General features: G+C 42.1%; 2 protein-coding genes and 1 long non-coding RNA gene across 9 annotated transcripts in view; all 3 read right to left on the minus strand.

The window, feature by feature from the left end:
• LOC120807367 overlaps positions 1-24733 on the minus strand; it is a 245226-nt gene that overhangs the window by 175483 nt on the left and 45010 nt on the right. The window lies entirely within an intron of this gene.
• LOC120807357 (globoside alpha-1,3-N-acetylgalactosaminyltransferase 1-like) lies at positions 3694-7203 on the minus strand. 4 transcript variants are annotated; one of them, XM_040159302.1, is made up of 4 exons: positions 7118-7202; positions 6920-6964; positions 6007-6069; positions 3694-5588 (listed from the first exon to the last, which is right to left on the minus strand). In XM_040159302.1, the coding sequence occupies exons 1-4, from the start codon at positions 7152-7154 to the stop codon at positions 4630-4632; spliced, it is 1104 nt and encodes a 367-aa protein (XP_040015236.1). In that variant the 5' UTR covers positions 7155-7202; the 3' UTR covers positions 3694-4629. The 4 variants fall into 4 exon arrangements, with proteins under 4 accessions (XP_040015236.1, XP_040015238.1, XP_040015239.1 ...); XM_040159304.1 differs by having other exon boundaries at positions 6920-6961; positions 7118-7194; XM_040159305.1 differs by lacking the exon at positions 6007-6069 and having other exon boundaries at positions 6920-7203.
• pcsk1 (proprotein convertase subtilisin/kexin type 1) lies at positions 8459-23450 on the minus strand. Of its 4 annotated transcripts, XM_040159253.1 has the most exons (15): positions 23262-23450; positions 21919-22023; positions 21690-21812; positions 18011-18157; positions 16776-16852; positions 16043-16131; positions 15014-15186; positions 14442-14654; positions 14159-14259; positions 13779-14012; positions 12366-12523; positions 12108-12241; positions 11640-11843; positions 10599-10780; positions 8459-10535 (listed from the first exon to the last, which is right to left on the minus strand). In XM_040159253.1, the coding sequence occupies exons 1-15, from the start codon at positions 23448-23450 to the stop codon at positions 10361-10363; spliced, it is 2304 nt and encodes a 767-aa protein (XP_040015187.1). In that variant the 3' UTR covers positions 8459-10360. The 4 variants fall into 4 exon arrangements, with proteins under 4 accessions (XP_040015187.1, XP_040015184.1, XP_040015185.1 ...); XM_040159250.1 differs by having other exon boundaries at positions 8459-10783; positions 11682-11843; XM_040159251.1 differs by having other exon boundaries at positions 8459-10783; positions 11664-11843.

The raw sequence follows: 24733 nt of genomic DNA on the forward strand, positions 1-24733 counted from the left end.
TGCACATATTCTTCCTATTTCTCAAAATAAACTGCCTGACACGTTGAGGTGAATAAACTAAACTGTAGTGCTCAATAATGAAACAAAGCAATATGCTATTGAGTTAGCATTTTAACAACTTTTGAAACTATAAACACACATATATAGATTAAATTCTCATAATATGGCAGAGTCACCTAGGACAATTTTTTCACAGCCAACTACTTTGTGTACTACTTTGCCCATATTTTGGCCTAGTATCATCGTTTATGTGGTTCCTTTAATGATATGAGATATAATGTGACATTAGCACAATGGACACAAGTGTGTCCCCTTCTGAGCTGCACCTCCACTATCTCCCCGTGTCAGTCCCCTTGACCTGGTGATTAGGGCAGCATGTTTTGGTGTGGTGTAGCCTAGGGCAGGGTGGGGAAAGGCCTGTGTGAATCCAGCAGATTACCATAGCGCTTCACCCCACCCATCCTCCTGACGTGTTGCACACACATACAGTACACTCACACAAACACACACACACACACACACACACACACACACACACACACACACACACACACACACACACACACACACAAACACACAAATGTCATATGTTCAAGACTTCTTGTCCATTAATCAATCAACTACTTGTTCCTATTTCCTATTAGTTCATTTAAAGATTAATACAGAACATGTGCGGAATGTGAAATCTAAAAAAACATTCATCAACGTATATAATAGTACCCTTCATTTGATCACCACGCTGATACCTAACCCTGACTGGGTTGACAACTTTGCCTCAGCGCTTTGCATTTCCTATGTTGTGCCTCCTCTTGGTTTAAATACATTCAAATTTTAAATACTAAGTCCGTTTGATTCCAGAGCCATACTGGTTTGTCTGACAGGTTGGCTGCTGTGCAAACAATTAAATAAAGCCTTCGGGGCAGATAAGGACTCATTGATTTTAGAGCTTCTGTGTTTACAGAACCCCTGAAGGTGTCACCTGATGGAAGCTTCGGGGCAAAGAGTGAAGAATAGGCTAAAATTACATATCTTTTGTTAAAGGCTAAACATTAAACGCAGGAAGACAGTGGATAACTTAACTGTGAAGTTCTTGCTTAATTGTGTGCCCAGGAACACTGACAGTTATTTTTTAAATGAAGCTGAATTAATAGTTTCATTTTTTGTTCAACGTAGAGAAAATGTTACATGCTCATTCTTCACTCGCTACTTTTTTAAAATTACTTTTCATCGCAGTTATGTGTAATACCAAGGATGTCTTTCTACCTTACAAGCTAATCTTAGCAACTGTGGAGGTTAATCATTAATAGGTGCATTATTTGGCCAGGCTTCAATTTTGGTGCTAATCAGAGGCACATGTTTTAGTGGCTGGAGCCTGGAGCTTACAATCAGCAGCAGTGATAAAGATGCTCCTTTTCAAAAGGGTTCACATTTACAGTTGCTTCCCATGTGATTCTGTACCATATTGCTAATGAAGTAAACTCCAAAAAGTAGTGTTTCTCAGAGCCACGAAAATCTTTTCTGTCGAGTCTTTATCATAGTGTAAATATTATTATATTCAAAGGTTCTTTATGAATTAATGAGAATGAAAAGCAGCTCTGATGAACATCAGCTGTTTGTCTTTCTCGCCGCAGTGGTAAAGTGAGTGATCGTCTGTCAAACTTTGCTGTGCTGTGTCTGGTTATATGCTCAGATGTTTTGTTTGGCTCAAGAAGCAACGAATGCAGACATTTGTCAGTGGTTTAATAGTTTGTCAGAACGGTGTTTGCACAATAAGTATGTATAAAAACATTGTATACACGGTTTCGCTAACTTTTCTTCGTAGAGATACAGACTGAACACATTCAATTCAAGTTCAAAGCTAGGTCATTCAGTAGCACCTTGGTCGAAATTCAAATGCTTATTTGGCAACAAACTGTACAACTGTATAACTTATCTTGCAATAGTTGCGATATTGATTAAACTATTGAAATGATCCCTTCAGCTAGATGTGGGATAAATGGAGCAGATAAGAAACCATTGATTTGCATTGCTAGAGAAATTAATTGTTTCAATATTAAAGTTCACCTTAATATGTAACTAATTTAAAATGTTGTAACATTGCTTAATTATTGTGTATAGTTAAACACAAGAAAAGTAAAGGGGAATTGAATTATCAACACCTACTCACGACTGAGTAATTGCACCATCATCAAAAAGTCTCCAGCAGTTCAACTTACCTGTAAGTAACCTGTAATTGACACTAATAAGCAGGCGCTGCAGTGGCACAGTGGCTCATTAACTAGCACTGTTGCCTCATAGCAACATCCTGGGTTGGATTTTCTCCAGATGCTCCAGCTTCCACCTTTAGCGCAGACACATGCAGGACAGGTGAGCTTAAGACTCCAATGTGTATCTTGGTTTAAATGTTAATGTATATGGTTTTACAGGATACAGGATAAAATGTAAATTTGAAAATGGATTAACTCTATGTTTTTCTCTATATGAGCATTGTTCCTGGTGGGCCCCCACATTCATTAGCTTGCAACATACAGGAGGGATTTACAGCAGAAGGAGGGATTTTTAGGGAAAAGTGGACTCACCTTGACTTGCTCTACTTGTTTGTGCAGTCACAGATGCATTTTCCCTTGCTATCAACTTATATAGTATTACAGTGTCACAGTCGTGGAATAATCAGAATAACCTCATCCTTCACCACTGTATTGTTGTAAATCCAAGCAGCCATCTGGCTATATTCTTACAGGTTAACTGTCTATCAGAGCAGCCCTTTATCGCTAGCCACGATGTTTCATTAGCATTACCCAAACTTTATAAATTACACATCTTTTAGGCAATTAAAACTGCATTGCTAACATAGTTACCCATAAATTACAGAAAATATTCATCATCTGAATGCATATGTAGATTAGCTAACATTACTGCAGTCCAACAGCCTGTCACAGTGTCAGCATGGCAGCTGATGGTTAAGGGCTGTCAATAATTTTTTGTCTTTGTATTCAGAAGAAACATGCAAAATTACCACCAGAAACCAGACACATTCACATGAGGAAAAAGGTAAAGTTCAACTTGAAAGCATATCTCTGGGGCACAGCAAATATGTGCTTCATCTCCACAAGGGAGATTTTTATCTGTTATTTTCCAACACATAAGAATTTAATAGTTGATAATCATAGAAACAGGAGTACATGTTTGTATATTTTTATGTAAAGGATTTCTATACTGCCTCTTAAGGTTATGCTGCTGTTGCCAGTAGGCTCCTTGACCACCAGTAAACCACATGACAAGGATTAAATCAGTAATTCTTCAAACTGCTTTGCATTATGGCATGAAAAGTGGTACTCAGAATGGATCAGGCAGCCTACGTAAAAAAGCTTTTAAATATACGAGACAGAGGCATTCTTAACAAAACTACAGCAGATGTTTAGGAACCTCTGCAGATGGCAGCTGTATTGTGCTATATGTGTATGCTGATATGTGAAAGCAGGGTGTTATGAGACAGAAAGTTACAGTCTACTGGGAAAATTCAGTTCAAATTTGAATAGAGTTTAATAAGCTGAATTGACGTGAATGCTGGTAATGAGTCTATAGAAACACAAGTGTGTGGCAAACAGTGACCATTTTGTTTTTTAGTAAAGAAAAAAAACGGAAAATTAGCTTCATAGGATTATCTGAAGTTCAACTCCAACTACACTCAACGTGGCGATTGGCCCTGAGGACAGATTCTGTCTGGCAGTGAGAAAAAACCATCTGCTGCTGCTTAACCCTCCCATTAAAACACAGCACACAAGGAAGAGAACGCAGAGTGTAAATGGGGGAGCATGTTTGTGTGTTTGTGTGTGTGTGGGAGAAAGAGGGAGGCAGACTCACTGACAACATAACAACCACCGACATCAGATCAATTGAGTTTACCTTTCCCTCCAACTCATAAATTGGGGGGGAAAAAACAGTTTTTTATTGGAAAATTACTTCAACACATCCTGAAACAGTTTCACAATTTTCAAAACTACAGTAACTTTTGCCGGAGCTCAAAGATGGCAGCTTCTGCACATGCAACCTGAAGAAACAGCATCTCATTGTATCCATTTTGCCCCCACCTGGCATTTAAAAGACCTTGAAACAGCAGCCCTTCCAGTTAATGATTAGCCACTGTGGGGAAAGTGTGCACTTACATTGTTGACTCTTATCGCTGCTGACCACAAAGCTGCTGGAGCAGTATCTCCTAGGCTAACATTAATGGAAAGGACAGTGCTTCGTTTAAAGAGACAGGTCAATTTTGTTTTTGTCTGTTGAGGAAGAGATAGCAGGCACACAAAGGTGCTGTACACACAAATGGGTCTTTAATTGAGAGCAGATTGTCCAGTTTGCTTCTGCATGTTTGCAGGCTGCGTGTATTGAATAACAGAACAGAAAATTAAATGGAAATTCAGAATTATTAATGGAATGAAGATGATTGGAATATGTCTTTTCTCTTCAGCTTTTTCCTACATCTCTTGTCCTGTCATAACACTACTTGCTAATGTTTGACCATAGACCATCTCCGAAGGAAATTTAACACTTAAAACAGTTGGGAACTTTGAGATATTGCGGTAGATTTAGCCTGCAGAACCTTCATGTCCTGCCTTTAACATTTATTCAACATCTGTGTTCCTCTCTTGTCTGGTTATCGTAAGACTCACATTGCCTTCCCAAGGAGACTAGCCTCTGTAGGGGCACATCAGCAGCTAGGGCCGAGTCCCACCAGCTGTACTCTGGTGACAGCACACAGGTGGGCCTGTGGTCGATAAGGTAGCGGTTCAGGTAGCTCTCCTCAAGGCCCTTTGCTACCACTCCATTGGCCTGGTCCTGCAGAATGAGCAAAGAACAGACGCGGGCCAGTCTGTACATCTCAGAAACCAACCCGCCATACAGCTCTGAGGTGTAGTAGTAGTCTCCTTCATGCTCCTTCACACAAGCAGCTGAGTCTTCTTCGACTTCGTAAGGAAATGTATTTCGTGGCATCCCGTAGAGCTCTGGGTGCAACGTGGCCACCAGGTCTCCTAGGATTTCCTCTCCCACAGGGGCCACAAACTCCTGGTCAATGTCAGCACAGAAGATGTATTCAACCTCTGTGCTGATTGGGTCCCTGATGGCATCAGCAAGCAGGGCCATGCGACGATAGGCCAGTCTGTGCCATCCAGGCAGCTCCGCAACATGAACCACCTTCAGCTTTCGTTCAGGCCCCAACTCGATGGGGGGATCCAGAGAATGGGGACTGTCTGTGAGAATGTAGTAGGTGACCATCTGACCAGGGAGAAAGTAGGTTTCAGCTGAAGAGAGGAAACGTCGGACAAACTGGCTATAAGTTCCCACCATGAGGGCCAGCAAACCTGTACGGATTCCCTGTTGTGCAAATTTAGCTCTGCGCCAGGCCGAGTTGCGGGTGTCACCCCACACTAAAGGAGCACCCCATGGTGTATCTGTAGGGGTTTGTGGCATTGCTTCCTTGACAACCATCATATCTGTCATTTCTTGTCCCTCTTCCATTCCCAAGGCATGAAAGATAGGATGAGGCCTCTTTACACTGGCAGCAGCTTTACGTCCATAGAGGAAGTCTGAGGAAAAAACACATGATCTTTTTCGTTTTATGACATAGCCAAACTAGTTTCTATTTGTGAGAAATGGTAGAAAGTGATACTTTTTGTGAAGTATGCTTTTGTGAAGTTGGAGGAAAATCATCCAGTTCAATCCACTTGATAATAACTGACCTTATTTAAACTACTTTGTAACTTTCACCATCTGTCTTTGTCTGGAATATTTAGAGGAGATATTGTATATTAATATTAATCAAAATCAAGACAAAATACAAAAAATAGACCTTTCTGAACATGACCGGATGGGAACTAATTAGTATGCAGTTCAAACAGCAAGGTCCCATTCTATATTTACTGGGCCACAAGAACATTTTTTCCATGTGCATTTAGTGTCCCGGCACAAAGTGTTAGAGTGGAAAACATTCTTCTGTACACTTACATAGGATAAGAGACAGGAGAAAACAGTACAGGACCAGTTGTATTCTGGTCACTCTGACAGGTCCTGTGTGAAGGACAAACACACAGATGCACATGCAAATTAAATGAAACCAGTACCAGCTGCGGCACTTTTCCAGTAATACCATGTTAATTTCAAATATCATTTTAAGCCCTAACTGGTAAAAAGGCCTGAGTTCAAAAGAAAGAAAAGAATGTGCATATACTTTCCAAGGGAGAAATTTCTCCCTTGGAAAGTGTAGCAACCTGTGATTGCACGAATAATGTAATCTCTGAAGCATATGTAATATTTAAAGGCTTTACACTAGAGCCCCTGTAATGAGATGATCACAGTGCGTAATACTGCTGTTCGGATTCTGAAGAAGTTCAGCAAAAAAAACATAGTAAAACCATGCCATCTAACTGAGCAAAGAGAAATAGCAGAAGGCAGACTGGCCTGATGGGTGTTAGAGATTTATGAGGAGAGATTGGTATGGAGCCAAAAGTTACCCTTAATCGCACGGGACAGAACCTAAGCAGAAGTACATATGACTGACTATAGAAGTTTATCTCCATATTCTCCACATATGTTCACAGGATTTGCATGCTCTTTCACCAGTCAAGAGATACAGGACATATAAACAAGAGTTCTTGAAATAATCACGGGGCTTATTTTGTCTTCCAGGACATCGTTTGAGGATCAGATTGCTCAAAGAAAAGCTCTAAAAGCGTTGAAAATCTTTGGTGTTTGCACTTCATCCTGGCCGGCTCAATCCAAATCCCCTTGTCTTAAAAGCAACCAAGCTTTCACTGAGCATGTACGAGCACAGCAGTCCCAAATCAATGGCAAGTGAGGGGAAAACAACCAGATATGGCAAGAGCAGAAGAGGTGGAGCAGTGGCTAAGGTTATACTGACCTGTGGGCGTCTTGCAGAGCGGAAACAACGCCATACTGTGACCTGCTGATGGATAAACACACAAACCTTTGTCTGAGGCCACTACTTTTGCTAAAAAAGTCTTTGCCTCTCTCTCCCTGTTTCTCTACTGCTCACTCTGTCTCTTCCTGGAAATGTGCTGTTCAACTCACTGTTTTCCGCCAGTGATTAGTTTCCTACCTTGCCCACTCTTTCTCTTTCTTCTCCTGGCTTTCATAGTATTTTCCTCTCCCTTTTCTTCACATATCTTCCTTCTCGCTCCCCCCTTCACTCGCCCCCTCAGGCTTTTGCAGTATTCAGTTTTGGAGCAAACCCAAAGCAACCAGATGTGTGGGGAATCTGGGCGAATGGGAGGAGTTGAGAAGTGAAGGATAAGACACAGACAAGGAAAGAAAAGATTCAAAATGTGAAGTTATACTGTACATACAGCAAAGAGAGGAGTGGACTAACATTCTTTCTTCCTACGCATGTTGGAAGTATGACAATAAACTTTAGACAACAGAAGCTGCTAAAAACTTTTGGAAGAACCTCAATAAATGCTCATCTTTCCTCAAATTCATTCTCAGAATAAAAATGGATGTTTACACATCTGCAGCATTTCATAAAAGAGAGTAAGCAGATATTAGAAGTGTATTAAACGGGACCTCAGTTCACGTCAGAAGGATGTTGTGCTATTGCTGTCCAAAAGGTGGTGGCATTCAGTAGGAAATACAATGGAGATGCTATTGCATTTCAACAGTAAACAAAAAGAGACAACATACTTTAAAGCACTAGTGATGTCTTTTATCAAGTTATGAGTCTATGTAACATTATTATGAATAAGAATATTGAAAGAAGAGGACAAGGTGAGTAACATGAGTAAAAAACCCTCATAGAGGTCTCTATCGTCTAGTTCCTGAACTCTGCAAGGTGAAGTTCCTTATGTGTTTGAGTGATTGCAATGTGTTTCATTTGTTAAAATTTGACTTGATGATTGTGCTTGATTAAAAGTTAAAGGATCACCAAAGTGATCCTCTGGGCACCATGGATACCTGTAATACCTATCTGCCGGTGGTGCAAGAGGAAAAACGTGGATCATGAACTATGAATGTCTGTACTAAATTTTGTACCAATCCCTCCAATAATCGTTGAGAAATTTCAGGCTGGACCAAAGTGGCAGACCAACCAAAAGACCGACATTGCCATTCCTGAATCTAAAGTGCTAGCACAGCTAAACATATGGGTAATCCCATTGACTGTCGGTACCATTTGCTTACATTAAGTAGAACACAGATGTCCAGTTTAAACTTCAGACAAGACAGAAGCTGAAGTCCACTCATTCATTCATTCTACAACCTCTGTTTCTTGACAAAATAACATTGTTATGCATTTTTATTTTTATAATAAGTCAAATTTAATGCAGACATTTTACACATTGTGCAAAACAAAAATTCAAATTGATTTGATTAATTCAATTTATCACTCATCCCTAAAGTCTCATTAATGTACTACAGAGTGTTACTTTAGCCACAGTTGAGGTCAACTCCCAAAATTACTGCACGTTGCCAGAGACTCAAACAGAGAGACGAGAGGTCACTTTGCAGTTTATTACGATAAATCTCATAATTTTTTTTTTTTTGTACGTCCATACAGAAATTGCAACATAATATTGGTTTTTGTAAACAACTTTGGACTGAAGCATCAGTCAAAAGCAAAAATATAAAGAAAACAGCACGGGCTACTCTAAAGAATGGATAATTTACAGAGTGCATGTAAAGCATTGTCCCAAACATCTTCTTTTTCCTGTCACCTTGTTGGCAGAGAAGCGGGGCAGGCCGTGCCAAGCTGCAGGATAGAGACTCTGCATAGAGACTTCATAACTATTCATGTCATAAACACTTAGACTAGCATCTGTAAATCTATCTACACCATGTGGAGATGAGTGCGCACATTTATTACAGCATACATTAAGGTGTTCAAGATGAATCTGCTTGAAGTTTGCAGTGCAGAGCCCCTATACTACAGAGTTTCTGGTCAGCTGTGATAGGTCCTTTAATACCGAATAAATAATACCAGAGAAGTGGTTCAGCTGCGAATATTAAAGCAATAGTCTGTCTAGGATTCATGGAACTGTTTGTAGTTGTTATATTACAGGTGGTGAACAAACAACATGTTAGCTATTTGCACAATCACTGAATACACAGAAGCTTTTTGACAGCAAAGATGTTGGCAGTGTTCATCGGTAGTTATGATAACTACACTGACTTTGCAGTTACTGAGTCAACTGTGCCACGAGAAAATAAACTGTTCAAGGGTTTGATACTGTATATATTATTTCCATAAACTATGAGGATCCTTAGAAAAATATTTCATTTAATGCAGCATTGTACTTATACAAAATTAAACAAATTGCACAAGAAGAAGATTAATCTTTTATTTTTTTTCCCACTTTGAATGTATCTCTACTCCAGCTTTCTCCTTGCTCCTTCTGTTATTCATTTTTAACAGAGTCAAGGTTTTTATGTTTTCTCCTCTTCAATAGTGTATTGGTATAACTGTGTTGTGTCATCTGCATACTTTTACAGTAAATAATCTTTCACAATAAATATATTTCTCTTAATACTTACAGTCCAGAATAAGATTCTTTTACTCTCTTGAGCTTTGTCGAAACCCTGAGAATAAATCTTTTGTCAACACGTTTAAACTTTTCAAACTGCTGGTCAATTTTACATTTTCTTTTGTTTTGAATGTATGCTGACTCCAATTTAATGACCTCATGTCTGTTTTTTAAGAATTAATTTGTATTCTAAAGAGAATAAAGTGAGTAGGTGTCCTATACTATTGTGAAACGTTGAAAAAAAAAAAGAAAGACATATGAAAAATGCAAAGGTATATGAATAGAAACTGGATTTTTGAAACTGAAGATTTTAGATGTCAAGTGTTTTCAAAACTGTGTTACAATCATTGTCTTTGTATAATATATAGATAATATATAGATACGAATACAAAATTTATATTCTAAGGGTGACATGCTTGAGCAGGCAGTGAAGAGAAGAGAGACAAGGCTTTCCCCTCCTTTACTTATGATTTAAATGCTTTCACCTTCAGTACATGGAGATCCAGTTAGTAGGAGAGAGGCTCTAAACAAGTCCATGTTTTGAATCATATGTGGACTGTGTAGAATGAAAGGGAATAATTAACGAATGGTGATTGGCAGATGAATGTAAAGATACCAGATATGCAGCATTTTGGGGGGAAAGAGTTTTCTTTCCTCTATTCCTTCACTTCTCCTCCACTACTCCAATGCCTCATCCCATCCCTCCACTTTCTCTCTTCTCTTCACCTTGTTCCTCTGCTCCCAAACCAACACATAACCATGCTTTCCCCTTATCTTATGTATTTCTTCTCTCCTCTCCTCTCCTCTCCTCTCCTCCCCTCAGGCCTTCACTTGCGGTCATCATCTATCATTTCAAATAGGGCCTGCAGCAGTCGGTCATCCCTGTGCCTGTACGGCTTGGTGCTGTAGAAGCCATCACTGTAGTCACTGTAGACACTGTCGTCAGGGCCCCGGTATTTGTTGATCATGTCCAGAGCCTGGTACAGCTTCTGAGGGGGGAGTCTTGTAGCAGGAGGAGAGAGGCTCCTGTCCAGCTGCTGCTGCTGCTTCCTCCAGATGGAGGACGAGGCCCTGGCTACGGCCTGGGGCCGCTGCAGGGCTGGGGTCTGCCTGTTGAAGGCCGTCTGCAGGAGACGCAGCAGGGCCAGAGAGGGGGAGTAGGGTGAATTTGAGGGCATTTTGGGCAGCTTCTCTGGGTTGGAAGAGGGAGAAGTTTCTGTCTTAGGACGTGGATGGGCCTGTGTGGGCTCCTGGTTCAGCAGATAGACAGAGAGCAGACACACACTGTGAGACAAAAATGATCCTCAAAACATAAAAATATTCTGCTCCAATTTGTTTTGTTCCAAGAGAAATCTTACATTATGTTAGAATTACAGTTTCATTATAAGTGTTAAAAAATCAATGGAGTCCTAAAGTACTTTGACAGCGAAATGTGTGTTAGCGCTGTACTCCAGCATAATGGATCTGAAATTAACCATGGACGTTCATTGTACTCTTGCACTGTGCTAAAATTGTGGGGATCAAATTTTCAAACGTGGATGTAAACTCTCAAATTTACATGTAGAAGCCAGCACTTTCTGAATGCGCTTATTCACATTATTGCCTCGAGTTAGATGAGAGGATTGGTACCGCTCTCGTATCTGTTCATTCAATATGTAGCTGAAGCCAGCAGCCAGGCAAACAGCCAGCCTGGCTCTCTCCATTTCAAAGGAATTGAAATCTTCCTACCAACACCTCTAAAGCTCACCAACTGCCTGGCAACCTGGCACTGGCCTTTTTTGTCCCAGACCAGACCCAAACAAGGTCCATGTCATGTCTCGAATCTTTACCCTAAGTCCTTTGTGTTTATCATGTAATTTATCATGTCTTCAGCATTTCACCTGAGGTTAGTGTCATTATTTGTCATTACGAGTCAAATATTGTGGCATCTTCACAGTTTACACCCTCACATGTTTAGTGACTGTGTCCGCTCTGCCACTTTTATGTCCCCTCAGTTAGATTTGCATTGTGTTATGCTTTGTGTAAGTTCAGTGTCACTACAATCAGCCGTTAATGCCATGGGCCTTATACTCGTACTCATCCCTTTCCTCTAACATTTCCTCAAACCATTGTTTCTTTGTAGACATTAGCCTGTAGGTTTGTACTTACCTCCATCATGTCATCCATATGCTCTACACCACGCCTGTCATTCTGCACAGCGTTGTAGGGAATATACACTCTAGGTTTCTTCATGTGCTCTGGCTTCTCTGACGTTCCATGAAGAATCAATTTCCAATTCAAAATCCGACCCTCGTTCCCCATGCGGCCCGACTGTGAGAGGGAATAATGCTGTTTAAATCTCCAAAAAAAAAAACTGACAGAAGCTCTGGACATTGGTTATAGTGATACCTACTTGCAAGAAGGTTTCTGCAGCATGTATGAGATGTTTATGCTTATAGTTATTTTTTTGCATACTTAACTACTTAATTTAGATGTTCCTCACTGCTTTTTCTACATAACAGTGGAATTCTCGCTTCAACTGCGTGTAGAGGCTGAGAAAGGCTGTTTTCTCTCTCACATATGTGTGTAACTCACAGTGTCTGTGATCTTTAGCGTCCATGTACCAGCCGGGTCTTCTCCCCATGTATGGACAGACATGAAGTCCCAGTTTCTGAAGCCGTTAGAGGACGTGTCCCTCTCTCGTTCAGCCAGCAGCACTGTACTGGTACCTGAGGGAAAATCAGTTATTTCCTAAGGGATAGATCAATTGAGTGCTTTGTTATTGCGCTCACATATGCATTTGTGTGTGTGTGTGTGTGTGTGTGTGTGTGTGTGTGTGTGCACGTCTCTAACCGGCTGGGGAGGTGAGTGTGATGTGCAGATCGCCTCTCCTGGTGTATTCAATGCTGGCCTCCACCTGCACATGTTCCAATGAGCGGACTGCATTCTCCTGCCCTGCACAGGCTTTGGTTGGAATCTCTATAGTGATCTCCCCTGCTGCTTTCAGTTCCCTGTGGGATGCATTAAAATAGCAGTGAATGAGACACACAAACAGCTCTCCATGACAACAGAAGTCTATCATATATGCCATGTAGTTCCCTGACATGTTCTCATTACTGTACATAGGTCTGGGAAACTGCAGAAGTGTGGAAAAAACACCTTACGAAGCACTACGTACTGCAGCCATTACATATTATTCTATGATAATTCATAGACAATCCCAAATTTGGGAAATATTTGGTAAACCACACACAAGCATAAAATGCATAGAGAGATTTGGATGCCTCTGGTCATTCATTTGCAAAAACAGTTAATCCCCATCTCTCCCAGACATGAATGAAAGGATTTCTGTGTTCAAGCTGGCATAAAGCTGGAGGGGTTGTAGACCACTAAGCATTGACTGAAATGTAGAGCCAAATCCTCTGGATTAAGCAGGGATGTAGCAAGGTAATGGGGAAACTGGGTGTCAGTGCTATTGAGTCTCATAATCCAAAGCAAATTGCAAAATGGACACTTAAAGGAGCTCAGAACTCAGATGGCCTTAGATGCTGTTGGTGGTACAATATGAAGTCAAAAGGTTTTTTCAAGGTGTTTTCTTGGGTTTTTAGTCCAAAAAGGAACACGAACAAAACATCTGGTTAGAAAGCAGTTGGGGGTATTCCTTCCTCTGAGTTTCTGACCATGCTTGGCAGATTTGCTTTTGGATATCTAATCCCACTGTCTAGCAATTAGTAATTATCAACAAGTGTTGATAGTGGACGACTGACCTCAAATGATTGCAGCTGTCTTCGTGGAAAAAAAAATTTCTCTTTTTAATTCATTTAGATTCATTTCCATGGCACTGAAAGCCCTCCCAAGCTTAAGACTTGTTATTGTCACAACTCCATTTGAAAAAAGCAACAGATGCGTCTTTAATAGCACAGATGGTTTTATCTGTTTGCTTTGTTGGACCGAAAATGTCAGGACAATAGCCAGCAAAACTCTCTCTCCCTCTTTCTCTCTCTCGAATTAGATAGTTTGCGAAAATTTCGTGTAGTCTACAACAGTGATTTTTAAGAGGTTTGCACTGGGTGACAGTCTTCATCGTGACAAAGTATAGCAGTTACAATCCTAAATATGAGTTAGCTAAATATGCACACATGGAATAGTGCAGCTAAATTAAAAAAACAGTGGCCACAAATCCTGGGCCACTTGGAAAGCAAAAACAGAAACTACAGAGATACCATTCTAAACAAAAGTCAAAAGGCAGATGAGAAATAAAGATACCTTGGCTGGAAAGAATCATCTCTGACGATACATTGCTTCTTTTCAGGCACATGCTTCCAGGTGGCCAGGTCAGCGAGGTCCACTAGGGCTTTAGCATTCAGAAGGCCAAAGCCAAAGCGGCTGTTGACCATCAGCCCAGCTCCGTTCCTTTTCCAGCCTGGATTATTGGCCAAAGGATCAAACTCAGAGGTCCAGACTACAATGTGCTGCAGGTCTCTCCAGGTTAGATCCGGGCTAATGCAGGGAAGATGGACAGGGAGGCAGACCAGTGAGTATTTACTGATAGTGATATAAAAGTGTAAAATCACTCTGTAAATTGTATTACCATATCATATACAGACTGTGCCACAAACAGGTGTTTCATTTGCAGTATCACATACTTTTGTTCCAGTGCCAGGGCAAATATTCCAGCAGCCAGCGGGGCAGAGGCCGACGTTCCAGTGTGAGTCTGAGTGCACTCATTGTGCAGATCAGCACTCGTCTGACAGCAAGCAGGCAAAGAGTAACATGAAAAAGAAATTCATAGATTAAGATGATCTTGAATAACATGACACGTCCATTGAACAAAACTACCACGACTTGAGAAGATGTAATGTAAAATAAAGTGACACAACCTAGCTTAACATAACATAAAAATAGAACAGAACAAGTGTAGTTACTTACAATCCTCTGGTCGGTGTAGTCCCCACTGCTGTACGCTGTAGCCAGAGTGGAGGAGCACTTCTCAGCGTACCAGGGGGACAAGCCCTGCTGGGAGGCGCTGCTGATTGAGATAGTGTAGATGCTGTCTGTGTAGCCGTCACAGTCGCAGTTATCGCCCTGGCGGCCACCATTACCTGATGCCCAAACAAAGATAGAGCCTTTCCCACCACGGCCCTGCAGCAGGCATGACGGAGAAAAAGAAATAACAGAGGTGCTATCTGATGTGGCCTTGTTACTTACACTGCCAACACAATTTATGTACAAAACATGCTACAATACTGTATAGAAATTACAATATTTTTAACCTATATTGGCATGAAATAGGCACAATCCAGCGTAAATCTTTTCTAACAATTCTGTCCGATGGCGTTTTGTCATTAGAAGCTTTATTCCTCGCAGCAGACAACATTGTCCTTATTGATTCTGTTCTATCTGATTCCCATCACTGCTGCAGATAATAGCTCCCATTAGGAACCTCAGCCTGAGAGCACACCAACTGCCTGTGAGTGAAAAGTGCGCCACTTATCGTTTACCTTCTGGATACCGTATTCAAAAGCCTTCTGGGCCAGGCGGCCGGGGCCCTCCACTGTCTTGCCATCATCATTGGGCCCCCAGCTAGCACTGTAGATGTCGACATGGTCTGGATTGAATCCAATAGAACTGGCCTCGATGGCATCAGTCACGATCCCATCCAGCATACGAATCCCTGAGCAGAGAGAGAGGGGGAAATTTTAGCCCAGTGCTCAGTTGCTCTGCATTTACTTACATTCAAACATGGCCATGCTGACAATTTATGGCTATTCCGTAAGGTGGTAATAAAGAAGGTATCAAATATTATAATTTACTCCTTCATCAAGTAAATATTAAAAGCCATTTACTTAATTTGCATCTTATGAATACAATGCTTTGTTTTCAGGGCGGTGAAATTTATGGTGTTCCTGTTTTAAGATTCAGGTACGTCTTGGGCATTATTAGAACCAGTTGGCCACCCTTGCCCTGCAGATGTCGCAGCCCTAATATGGAAACTACTGTTTTGGTGGATTCAAGCTGAGTAATTTTTGAGAGTGACATTTGGTGTAGCTGGTGTTAAATCAGGTCTCCATCGGGAAATCTTCCTTCCCTACTGGCTATAAATAAACAAAGAAAAACCCATGTGCTTGCAGCCATGGTACCGAAGGGCAAAGTGATGTCAGTTAATGCTCTTCGTTTCCCGTTCTTTTGTTTTGTTAAACAAGCATGGTAGCACAAGGACCTACCACACATGCCTTTACTGTAGAAATAAGTATAACACATCAATTCTATCATTAAAACAAAGGCTTTCTAAAAACAAAGCTCTTCTTTTTTTATCATTTCTAACACATGAACTGATTCAATGACAGTCATTTACAATAAAATCCTACAACAGCTGCAGTGGCTGCAACAACAACCAGAGCCGCAACAGTTTCAGTCTCAATCACACGTCCCTATTTTACAATTTGCACACAGTCATAGATAAAGGTACCATGTGATGTGGTGCAGCATGACATTTACAATATATACATACAGTGTATATAAGGATTTACCTCCAACCTTGGAGTTAAATGCCACTCCAACCCCACATTTATTGTTGTCTGCCTGCATAGCGATTTCCCCAGCACACCTGGTCCCATGCCTAAGAAGCAACATATTTAATATACACTTAATTGAAACATTCAGTTGTGTTTTTGTAAAATTTTATAATAGCAAATGCCACACTGTCCTTTCTCACATGCTGCTTTTCGCAGGAATTTCACTGCATTATGTTTCCCTGATGCTTATTTTAAACTGTTTTACCTGCCAGTATTATTTCAGAGGATGCACATCTTTTTACAAGAGGCCACCATGTGGTTTGGTTACGTAACTTCGCTCTTAAAATGTCATGTATAGAGCAGAAAGTATTGATGGTGAGGGCAGGGTATTTTGCATAATGTGAAAATTGAGGTCCTCTGCAGTTTTTCATCAGGGAGGAAAGGCTTTGAACTGTGGAGTATTCTGATAACAAAACTGCATAGGGTTGTTGGTGGAGAGGTGTGTGTGTGTGTGTGTGTGTGTGTGTGTGTGTGTGTGTGTGTGTGTGTGTGTGTGTGTGTGTGTGTGTGTGTGTGTGAGTGTTTGTGTGTGTGTGTGTGTGTGTGTGTGTGTGTGTGTGTGTGTGTGTGTGTGTGTGAGACAGCTGGCACACGGTAAGCTTAATCATGACTTAAGCAGACCATACAGGTATGGTCTTTCAAACTAGGAGCAGATACGGTCAAGCTTCACAATCAGCAGTGAACTTACTTATTTTCATTAGTGGAGTCGTATCTGGGGAAGGGGTCTGGGTCGTTGTTGTTGAAATCGAAGCTGGCTGCTGCATCCTTTAAAAACAACAGACAGAAAATTATCAGATGTCTCTTTTCTAAAGCTGGGATGACGTCAGTGGAAATCAGTGACGAAGGCTCGTCAGGGCCAATCTGCTGTCATGGAGACGTATATGATTGGTGACAAGAGGAGATAGCGATGTGAACAAATAGGGAAACGACACATATTGAATGACTCTGAGGATAAAGGAATGCTTGGCAACAGCTATCTGCTGAAACCTTCGGGTTTCAGCAGATAGCTGTTTTTGCCTGAGGGTTTTATATTCGGTCGACCCCGTGCAGAGTTTAAATGATACATCATGTGTGGTATTCCAAGTCATGTCTGTTTTTGTCTTTCTTGTCATTCCTCTGCGCTAGAAAATATTGTAAAATGCACAAATTATATTCTTATTAAATTGGAAATTAAAATGATTCGTTATCTTAAATCTTCCTCCCAGCAACAGGTTTAATATCCAATTTAAATCAGATGCTTGTGCCTGTCATTTTAGAATCACGGCTATTAAGTTATGCAAATGCTCCCTGCTCATATGCCTTGATTGTTAAGGATGAGCGTCTTGGTTGATTGAGCCTCTTTGATTAATCTGTGCTAACTTAATTACAGTGGGAGTTGTTTCCATCTGCCCTGTTGTCATACATCATTTCTCTCACTCCCTCCCTCAGTCCCTCTCTTTCTCTTTCGCTTTTTGCACTGGTGAGGCAGTGGCGGCTGGCTTCCGAGAGTGACAGCGATGTTTGAAACCAAACCACAGATGGGGCTTTTAAAGGCTTTTCGACTTCCTGTCAACAGGAGAAACCGAATGCCAAAATGAAACCTCACTGAGCCCCAGTTCAGTCCTGCTTGCTTTCATTGGCTTGCAATTATCTTCCTCGACATACAGACTGTCAAAACATCATTGGAGGAACTGAGAATATTTTCAAATTCCGCATCCCTAGATGCAAGGAGCATAGTCATTCACATCAATATCACCATCACAGAAAAATGCCTGTTTTACACCCAGAGATTAAAACCCCAAAAGCTCCTTGAAGGCAGACATCATCATATGGAAGACTTATTATTGTCTTCATGAATCGCCTTGTAAGGTGTCACCAGCAGCGTTGCTATGACAACGGCAGACCCAGACGACGGAGGCTGTCTCCATGGAAACGGTGTCTTACGTAGTTGGAGTAGATGTCTGTGTGGTTCCACTCCAGCCCGTCATCCAGAACGGTGATGACCACTCCTTTTCCGGTGATGCCTTTCTGCCACACGGGGATCACATGCAGGTCCAGCTTCGGCAGCGAAGAGGAGGTCCGCGTATCTTGCTGGAAGATAGGGGCAGTGGTACAGCGAAATTACACATCTGTATTTGAAACTAACCAGCACTTTATCGAAACAGGCTCTTAAAATATTATCATATACTGTGCGCTAAAAAGGTCAGCCAAAGTAGAGTCTTCCAGCTCACTGGGTCTGCCTGTTCTTCCACTGACCTTTACAGAAATTCATTACTGGATTGTTGGCTTTTCGGTGTGTCAGAGCTTGAGTGCATTCCTGCTGTATGGCCACTTGTAGGCAGATTGCTGCCAGAGGGTCATAATGACACAGGCTTTTGTGTTGTCCAATACAGCAGCTCTACTGCTTAATTTAACCCTGAAGATGAATTCCAGCACCTAGGGAGGTGCTGCATTTCAACCCACAGTTCTCTGGCTCGACTCACATTCGGTCCCCCTGTTGGATTATTTAGAAATCCATCTCTGAGGCTATATAATATTACACAGTGTGAGGGGGTGCCAAGCCTGTTTTAAATGGAAAATCAGCAGGGAGTGGGGAGGAGTGAGCAGGGCCCATGCCTGCCTGCCTGCCTGCCTGGGGAAGAGTATGATTCAGAGCTGGAGACAGCTAAAACTAAAAAAAGAACTCACTTTGCTCTTTCGCTGTTTGCGCATTATGCACAGACACTGCAGACCGCCACCCCAAGATGTGACTCACTCCTGTGATGTATCGCTTGTTTCTCTCCCACTTTAAGTCCTTGTTTTCACCCCATCCTCTCACTAGGATCTCTTTATTGCACCTGTCTTTCTCTTTGGACAGTATCAGTACCAGCTGACAGTGACTAGAACCCAAATCTCACTGTTAATACACAGAAGATGTCCTGCTTTCACGAAATGTGTTTCAATAGCAATTTGCTCACGAGGCTCTTACTTCCGACCAGCTCGTATCCAGAGTTTTCTTGTTTTGGTGTTACACCAAATGACTCACTTGTTGATGCTGGTAGCAGCTAAGGGTGCTGTCAGTGACCTACCATGCACAGACTTTGATGGTACACAGCAAACACACACACACACACACACACACACACACACACACACACACACACACACACACACACACACACACACACACACACACACACACACAGTAGCTTATAAAACTAGTGAGTGGATGCGCTCACACCAGAGATCGCACAAAGAGAGATCCCTTGATGCACAAGTAATGTAGAGAGACACTTGCACAGCCACGGAGACACACTCTCTCTCTCTCACACACACACACACACACACACGCAGCCATTCAGTCAGAAGAATTTCAAGCTACATGTAGGAGTCACTCCTAAATCTAATTATCAGGCAGTCACCCACTCTTGAAAGATAAAGACACTCATCCGCTTCCCAGGCTCAGCTCTCCCCCTCTGCCCTCTTCCATTGGCCTCTACCCCCGTCACACAGCTCCGCCCTCACTAATGCCAGTAGTCATCAGGTCTGCCACCGTCTCTGTCATCGAAACGCTTACCCCTTTCCCTCGTTATCATATGTGTTTCTTCATTTGCAAACTCTAGATTCTTGCATAGTGGCTGACGGAAAAGGGGGACACCTGAAACCATTTTTCTTCTCACCGTTTCACCCATCCCTGCACAGCTTTTGTCCCTGCTGAACGGATGAGGCGAATGAATCACGATGTGTCAGATGAACTGAACGGTGACACAGACACGGGCTCATGTGGAAATACACTAAACAGCACTTTAACGCCGATTCCATTAGTGTCATCACCCCTTATCGGCAAAAACCATTCATCTCAATTTGTTTTCTTATTCCCCGTAATCGTGTGAGTCATGTTTGGTCAGAGCAGGTGGGGAGAAGTGGAAGCTGAGAGAACGTAATACGAATCTCTGCTCCTCTCTCTCTCGGTCTGAAATGCACAGGCAAACACTGATGCAACACACTTGTACTTGCACTTCCTCATTTTCTGGCAAAGCAGGGACAAAAAAATTGGGGGGACTGAGCCAAAGATGATTCAGTGACTTTGCTTCATCGAATGTGATCAGTTTAATAACCGCTCGGGCTGAACCGACTAACCTATTAATCCTGGTGATGTGGAATGATATATAATAGTAGAGAACAGGCCTCTTTCCTGGAGCTTAACAGCTTGTGGTGAATATGTTTTTTAAATTCTAATTTGCTTAATTACAAATTAAATTAGATTAATGGTCACTTTTATATGTTGGTAGAAATGCATCATTGAATCTTATACTACAGCAACATACTATACTCGTTCATTATATTTGATTATGCTGAAACATATTTGATTATGTTTCAGCTCTAAACTGATTACAGAGTTTAGAGCGGAAACAATTAGTTAATCAGTAAATAGCTCAACAGAAAATTAATCAGCAGATCTCATTTTTCAAGCAAAAATTTCAAACGTATCCATGTTGCAGCTTCGTATTTGAAAAAATGTGCTGTTTTGTTCTGCTTTACATCACTGTGAATTAAATCTATTTGGGATTAAGACATATAAAAAAGACATATGACCAAATTATTACTCAGTTAATAGAAAAAAAACTTGATAGATTCATCATGAAAATAATTCTTAGCTGCAGCCCTACCTGAGTAACTAGTAGCTAAATGTGTTTGTCTGTTTGATCTGGTTTCAAAACTCCATTTTCCCCCGAACACATTCAACCACTCTTATATCTGCGTATCTGTCGTGGTCAATGCCACAGAGACGACTTCATTCTAAGGTTACGGATCAAAATCAGCAAAGATGTCATTCAAAGCGTCAACGTCGGGGTCAGCCTGTGTTCAGGATACAGTGAATGTGTTGGTAATGGATCTGGAAGGGGAACGCACAGCTGTGACAAACTAGTGTTCTCTGCCACTACTAGGCCTCAATGGGCTAAAACATCCCATTCAGGGTAAATTGGGATTTAATGCATGGTGCTCTACTCTACTCCATCCTGCTGGATTATAGTCTCTCCATCCCTCTCATCTCCACATGCTCTGTGTTACCAATTAAGCAAATGGCTCTTTTGGTTAGACCTGCTTGATAACATGCCATTGTTTCATTGTTCTCGTGTTTTTTCTCTGTTTTTTGGACGGGCAGCGGTCATGGGAAAGTAGTGATTGTTCTTTATTGGTGTTTTTTGCATTCCTACAAGCTACATTTAGGCCCACATGCACGCATGTATACAAACTTTGCTTATTCACCCATGCCCATACGTACTGCGCACATACACTCAATGACCTCCTGCTGTAATTCGGTCCCTGTGAGGACAGATAGCAGTCAACAGTGTGGAGCTGTCCAGCACTGGCAGGGCTTTGGTACATCTCAGGGGAGATCAGAGCAGCTGCATGCAACAGAAGGCCCAACTAGACACAAAGTACACAACATATGACCAGCAGGGTGGACGTCAACACAAATCTGTGGTTTATGGAGCAATCAAAAGTACACAGCGTTCAGATGTTCAGCATGGAACTTGTTGGATTTCTCATTGCATTTTCTCAACCAGTGCTGCGGCAGACAGACTTAATTCACTGTTGTTTGTTTTTGTGTGATGTTCAAGCCTTACTAGAGACTCACCAGGTACCACTGCTGGTTCCACATGGGATCATCAAACAGCTTATCCACCGGGCAATCCCCGCATCCCCCGAGGGATGCTCGCTTGCTGCGACGTTTCTCGTACTGCTGCTCTGCCCACAGCACCTGCCAGCAGACGGGTGAAGACATTTGGCCTATTCAGTTCTCGAGAATGAGACAGGAGGCTCTTGTGCAGACCGGGGCAAGATGATAGCTAAAAGAGGCCACTCACCCGGTCATCCTCCGACAGCTGCCTGGTGATGTGGTCAGCGCTTCGTTTCATTCTGCTAGGATGATTGCGGTGTTTGAACAAGAAATGGTCTTTGAGGGCCCCAATCTGCAGAGAGGAAGACGTGACATGAGACAGGCTGAATATTTTATAGGAAATTACATAATGCCAGCCATCTGGCTGCTCAAGCCCGACGCTCAGGTCTAGAAACACTGTTAGGAATCAACAAAAGCCCCAGGAATTAAATTTTTGAAAACAACTTCCTCATCCATACGGTAAATGACTTAGAACATCGCCCCTCCACTGTTCGATCTGAGTTTCTGCCCTTAAATTTGTCTGTCATACCGGATGTGGTATTTTTTTAATCGTGGCTGGTCAATTCGAAATCAGATCGGCAGACATGACTTATTTATATGTTTTATTTCCATTCATTTCAGGTGAAAACAAACAAAACACAATGTACAGAACCCACAGGTGTGTTTGCGTTACATGGATCCTTAGGGGATACTAAAGCATGTAATATCCACATTTCTCTCACTGGCTGGCGTTTATCAGCAAAATACTTTGAGTAAAGTCTCAAAATGTTGGGCCATTTCATAGTCGATGACATCTAGTTCTCGTTTCTACGGAGACTGAATGCACGTATTTAAAACTTCTTTGGACAAATATGTCTTCTAAAGTAATGTAATGTAATATAAAGAAGAAGAAGAAAGACTGCATACAGTGTGTCTCAGTATCCGGCTCAGTTAATCACTGAACGCTGCTGCTCAGAGCTACAGGTTTCATAAGAATTAATGAACTGACCTAATAATTCCTGGACCTAATGTTTGTGTAAAGGACAAGACAGCATTAGACAGCCTGACATTCTGGGAAAGAGAGGGGCGTACTGAGCGGGGAAAGGACAACCTGATTCCCCAGTTATGGGTTATCAGAAATGTGTAAACAGTGAGTCATAGAATGACTCCTTTAATTTAGCAGGGTGCTGAAACTGCAATGTGTGCTTTAGGGGTATCGTAAGAGCGATGACTTTCCAGTCTGATGGCCTTATCAAGCAAAGCAGAATACCTGATACAGCTATTGCCTGGTCTGCTCTTACAACGCACTCCATAGCTCCTACTGTAGGCTGCAGGCTTAATTAACATCTCAGGATTCGTTTGGCTTCTATGGTTTCTGTTTGGTGGCCGTTAAATTAGATGTTTGACATTAAAATGAGATTACACTGGAGCTTTAATGTCATGCCAAATAAATAATCACCTTTAAAGCTCCCAGCACACACCTCGTTTTTTTTTTTTTTTTTTGTGCTAAAGTCTAAACTGGTGTTTTGCTCCTGGGGCGTTGGTGCCTACCTGTCGGACCAGTTCGTAGTCCAGCTCTCTGGCGATCGCCTCCGCAGCGTCCAGTCCGCCTGGGATCTCCACTGCCCACTCGTTCAGGTACTGCCTGTCCCTGTAAACAGACTCCAGCGACCGGGGAACCACGGAGCAGAGGATGGCAAAAACACAACACATCACCGCTGGACGACATCTCACTTCCATCTCAGATTAAATTCAACCAGATGAGAAAAAAATATATGTATCTATATATAGATAGATATATAAACAAACAGATGCTTCCAAGGAAAGCAGCCAAAACTCCAAGATGTTTAAATGTTGTGCAGATAATAAAGAAATGTCCTTGTTTTCTGTTTATTCCTCAAGAAACAGCTGGCTGAGATGGAGGGAACGTGAAGCTGCGCGGTATTAGTCCGTCAAGGAGAGGAAATACTGGTGATTGGGAGGGCTGGTTTGTGCGCTGTGTGGTGGTGGTGGTGGTGGTGTGGGGGGGGGCTGTTCACACGTCAAATTACGGGTGCTCTGACGTCAGTCTGGCGTCTACCTTTGGTAAGATGTGAGTTCGAGTCCCTGAAGGAGAAAGTCTAAACAGGAGGGAGGGGGGGGGCGACTAAAAATATCGCACTGTTTGTCCCTGGAGGAGGAGGATGGGAAGGAGACATGGGGAAGAACCATATAATCTGTAATTCTATAATAGGATAAATCCTACACGATCCTATAAGAGCGCTTCTACCGAGACATTTTTATCATCATGAAGCGGACGTCGTGCGGCATCTTTCTCCGGCATCCTCCATTCACTGCGTGAGACAACCCGTACACCACTGTCCTGCGCGTTTCCTCTAAAGGTTATCCATAAAAGAAAATCTGTTTCGATCAATCCAAGAAACATCTCTCCCTCTCTCTGCTGTCCTCAGGCTGCGCTCACGTCACCAGCGGTCAGCGCTGTGTGTGTGTGTGTGTGTGTGTGTGTGTGTGTGGGTGGGGGGGGCTCCAGCACCGCGGACAGCTCCTCCCTCTCACCGCTGATTCACATCATCAGGAGATGCGATGAAACTGAAACCGAACGCAGGGACGTGAGCCTCCAGCAGCTGGGGAGACTTTTACAACTTCATCTTTGGACTACAGCGACACATGCTCATCAGCTGTCCCAATGATTAACGTGGCAGCGGCATGGATGAACACAGACAGTCGGTGGCTGAGGTGGCCACAAAACAAGGCAAAGATTCAAGATGCATTAAAAATGTTACCTGGGTGGAAGTGCGGAAGTAGGATTGTTCTCTGCAAGAGAAAGAAAATAGCCTATTATGCAGCAGAATGGCCCCTGTTAATGTGAAATTATGATATAATATATAAATGGCCACTTTACATACATTTGGGTAGTTGAAACAATAATAACGCATCAGATTATAGAAACTGATCATTTGTCATGAATGAAAAATTGGACAGGACAGGTCTATCAGTTACTCAAGCCCGTCTTAAAACAACAG

The sequence above is a fragment of the Xiphias gladius genome, chromosome 21 (genome assembly GCF_016859285.1).
Source record: "Xiphias gladius isolate SHS-SW01 ecotype Sanya breed wild chromosome 21, ASM1685928v1, whole genome shotgun sequence".
Classification (NCBI taxonomy): Eukaryota; Metazoa; Chordata; class Actinopteri; order Istiophoriformes; family Xiphiidae; genus Xiphias; species Xiphias gladius.

Bases quoted from the DNA above. Each gene is read 5' to 3' on its own strand.
- LOC120807357 (XM_040159302.1), bottom strand. From the start codon at position 7,154: ATGAAAGCCAGGAGAAGAAAGAGAAAGAGTGGGCAAG. The intron at 6,070-6,919 runs GTCAGTATAACC...TCCTTCACACAG, and splicing joins GCTCTGCAAGACGCCCACAG to GACCTGTCAGAGTGACCAGA. The intron at 5,589-6,006 runs GTAAGTGTACAG...TTTTTTCCTCAG, and splicing joins TCTCCTGTCTCTTATCCTAT to ACTTCCTCTATGGACGTAAA.
- pcsk1 (XM_040159251.1), bottom strand. From the start codon at position 23,450: ATGGAAGTGAGATGTCGTCCAGCGGTGATGTGTTGTGTTTTTGCCATC. The intron at 14,655-15,013 runs GTAAACGATAAG...TGCCTGCTGCAG, and splicing joins TTGAATACGGTATCCAGAAG to GGCCGTGGTGGGAAAGGCTC. The intron at 14,260-14,441 runs GTAAGTAACTAC...GCTTGCTGTCAG, and splicing joins ACTACACCGACCAGAGGATT to ACGAGTGCTGATCTGCACAA.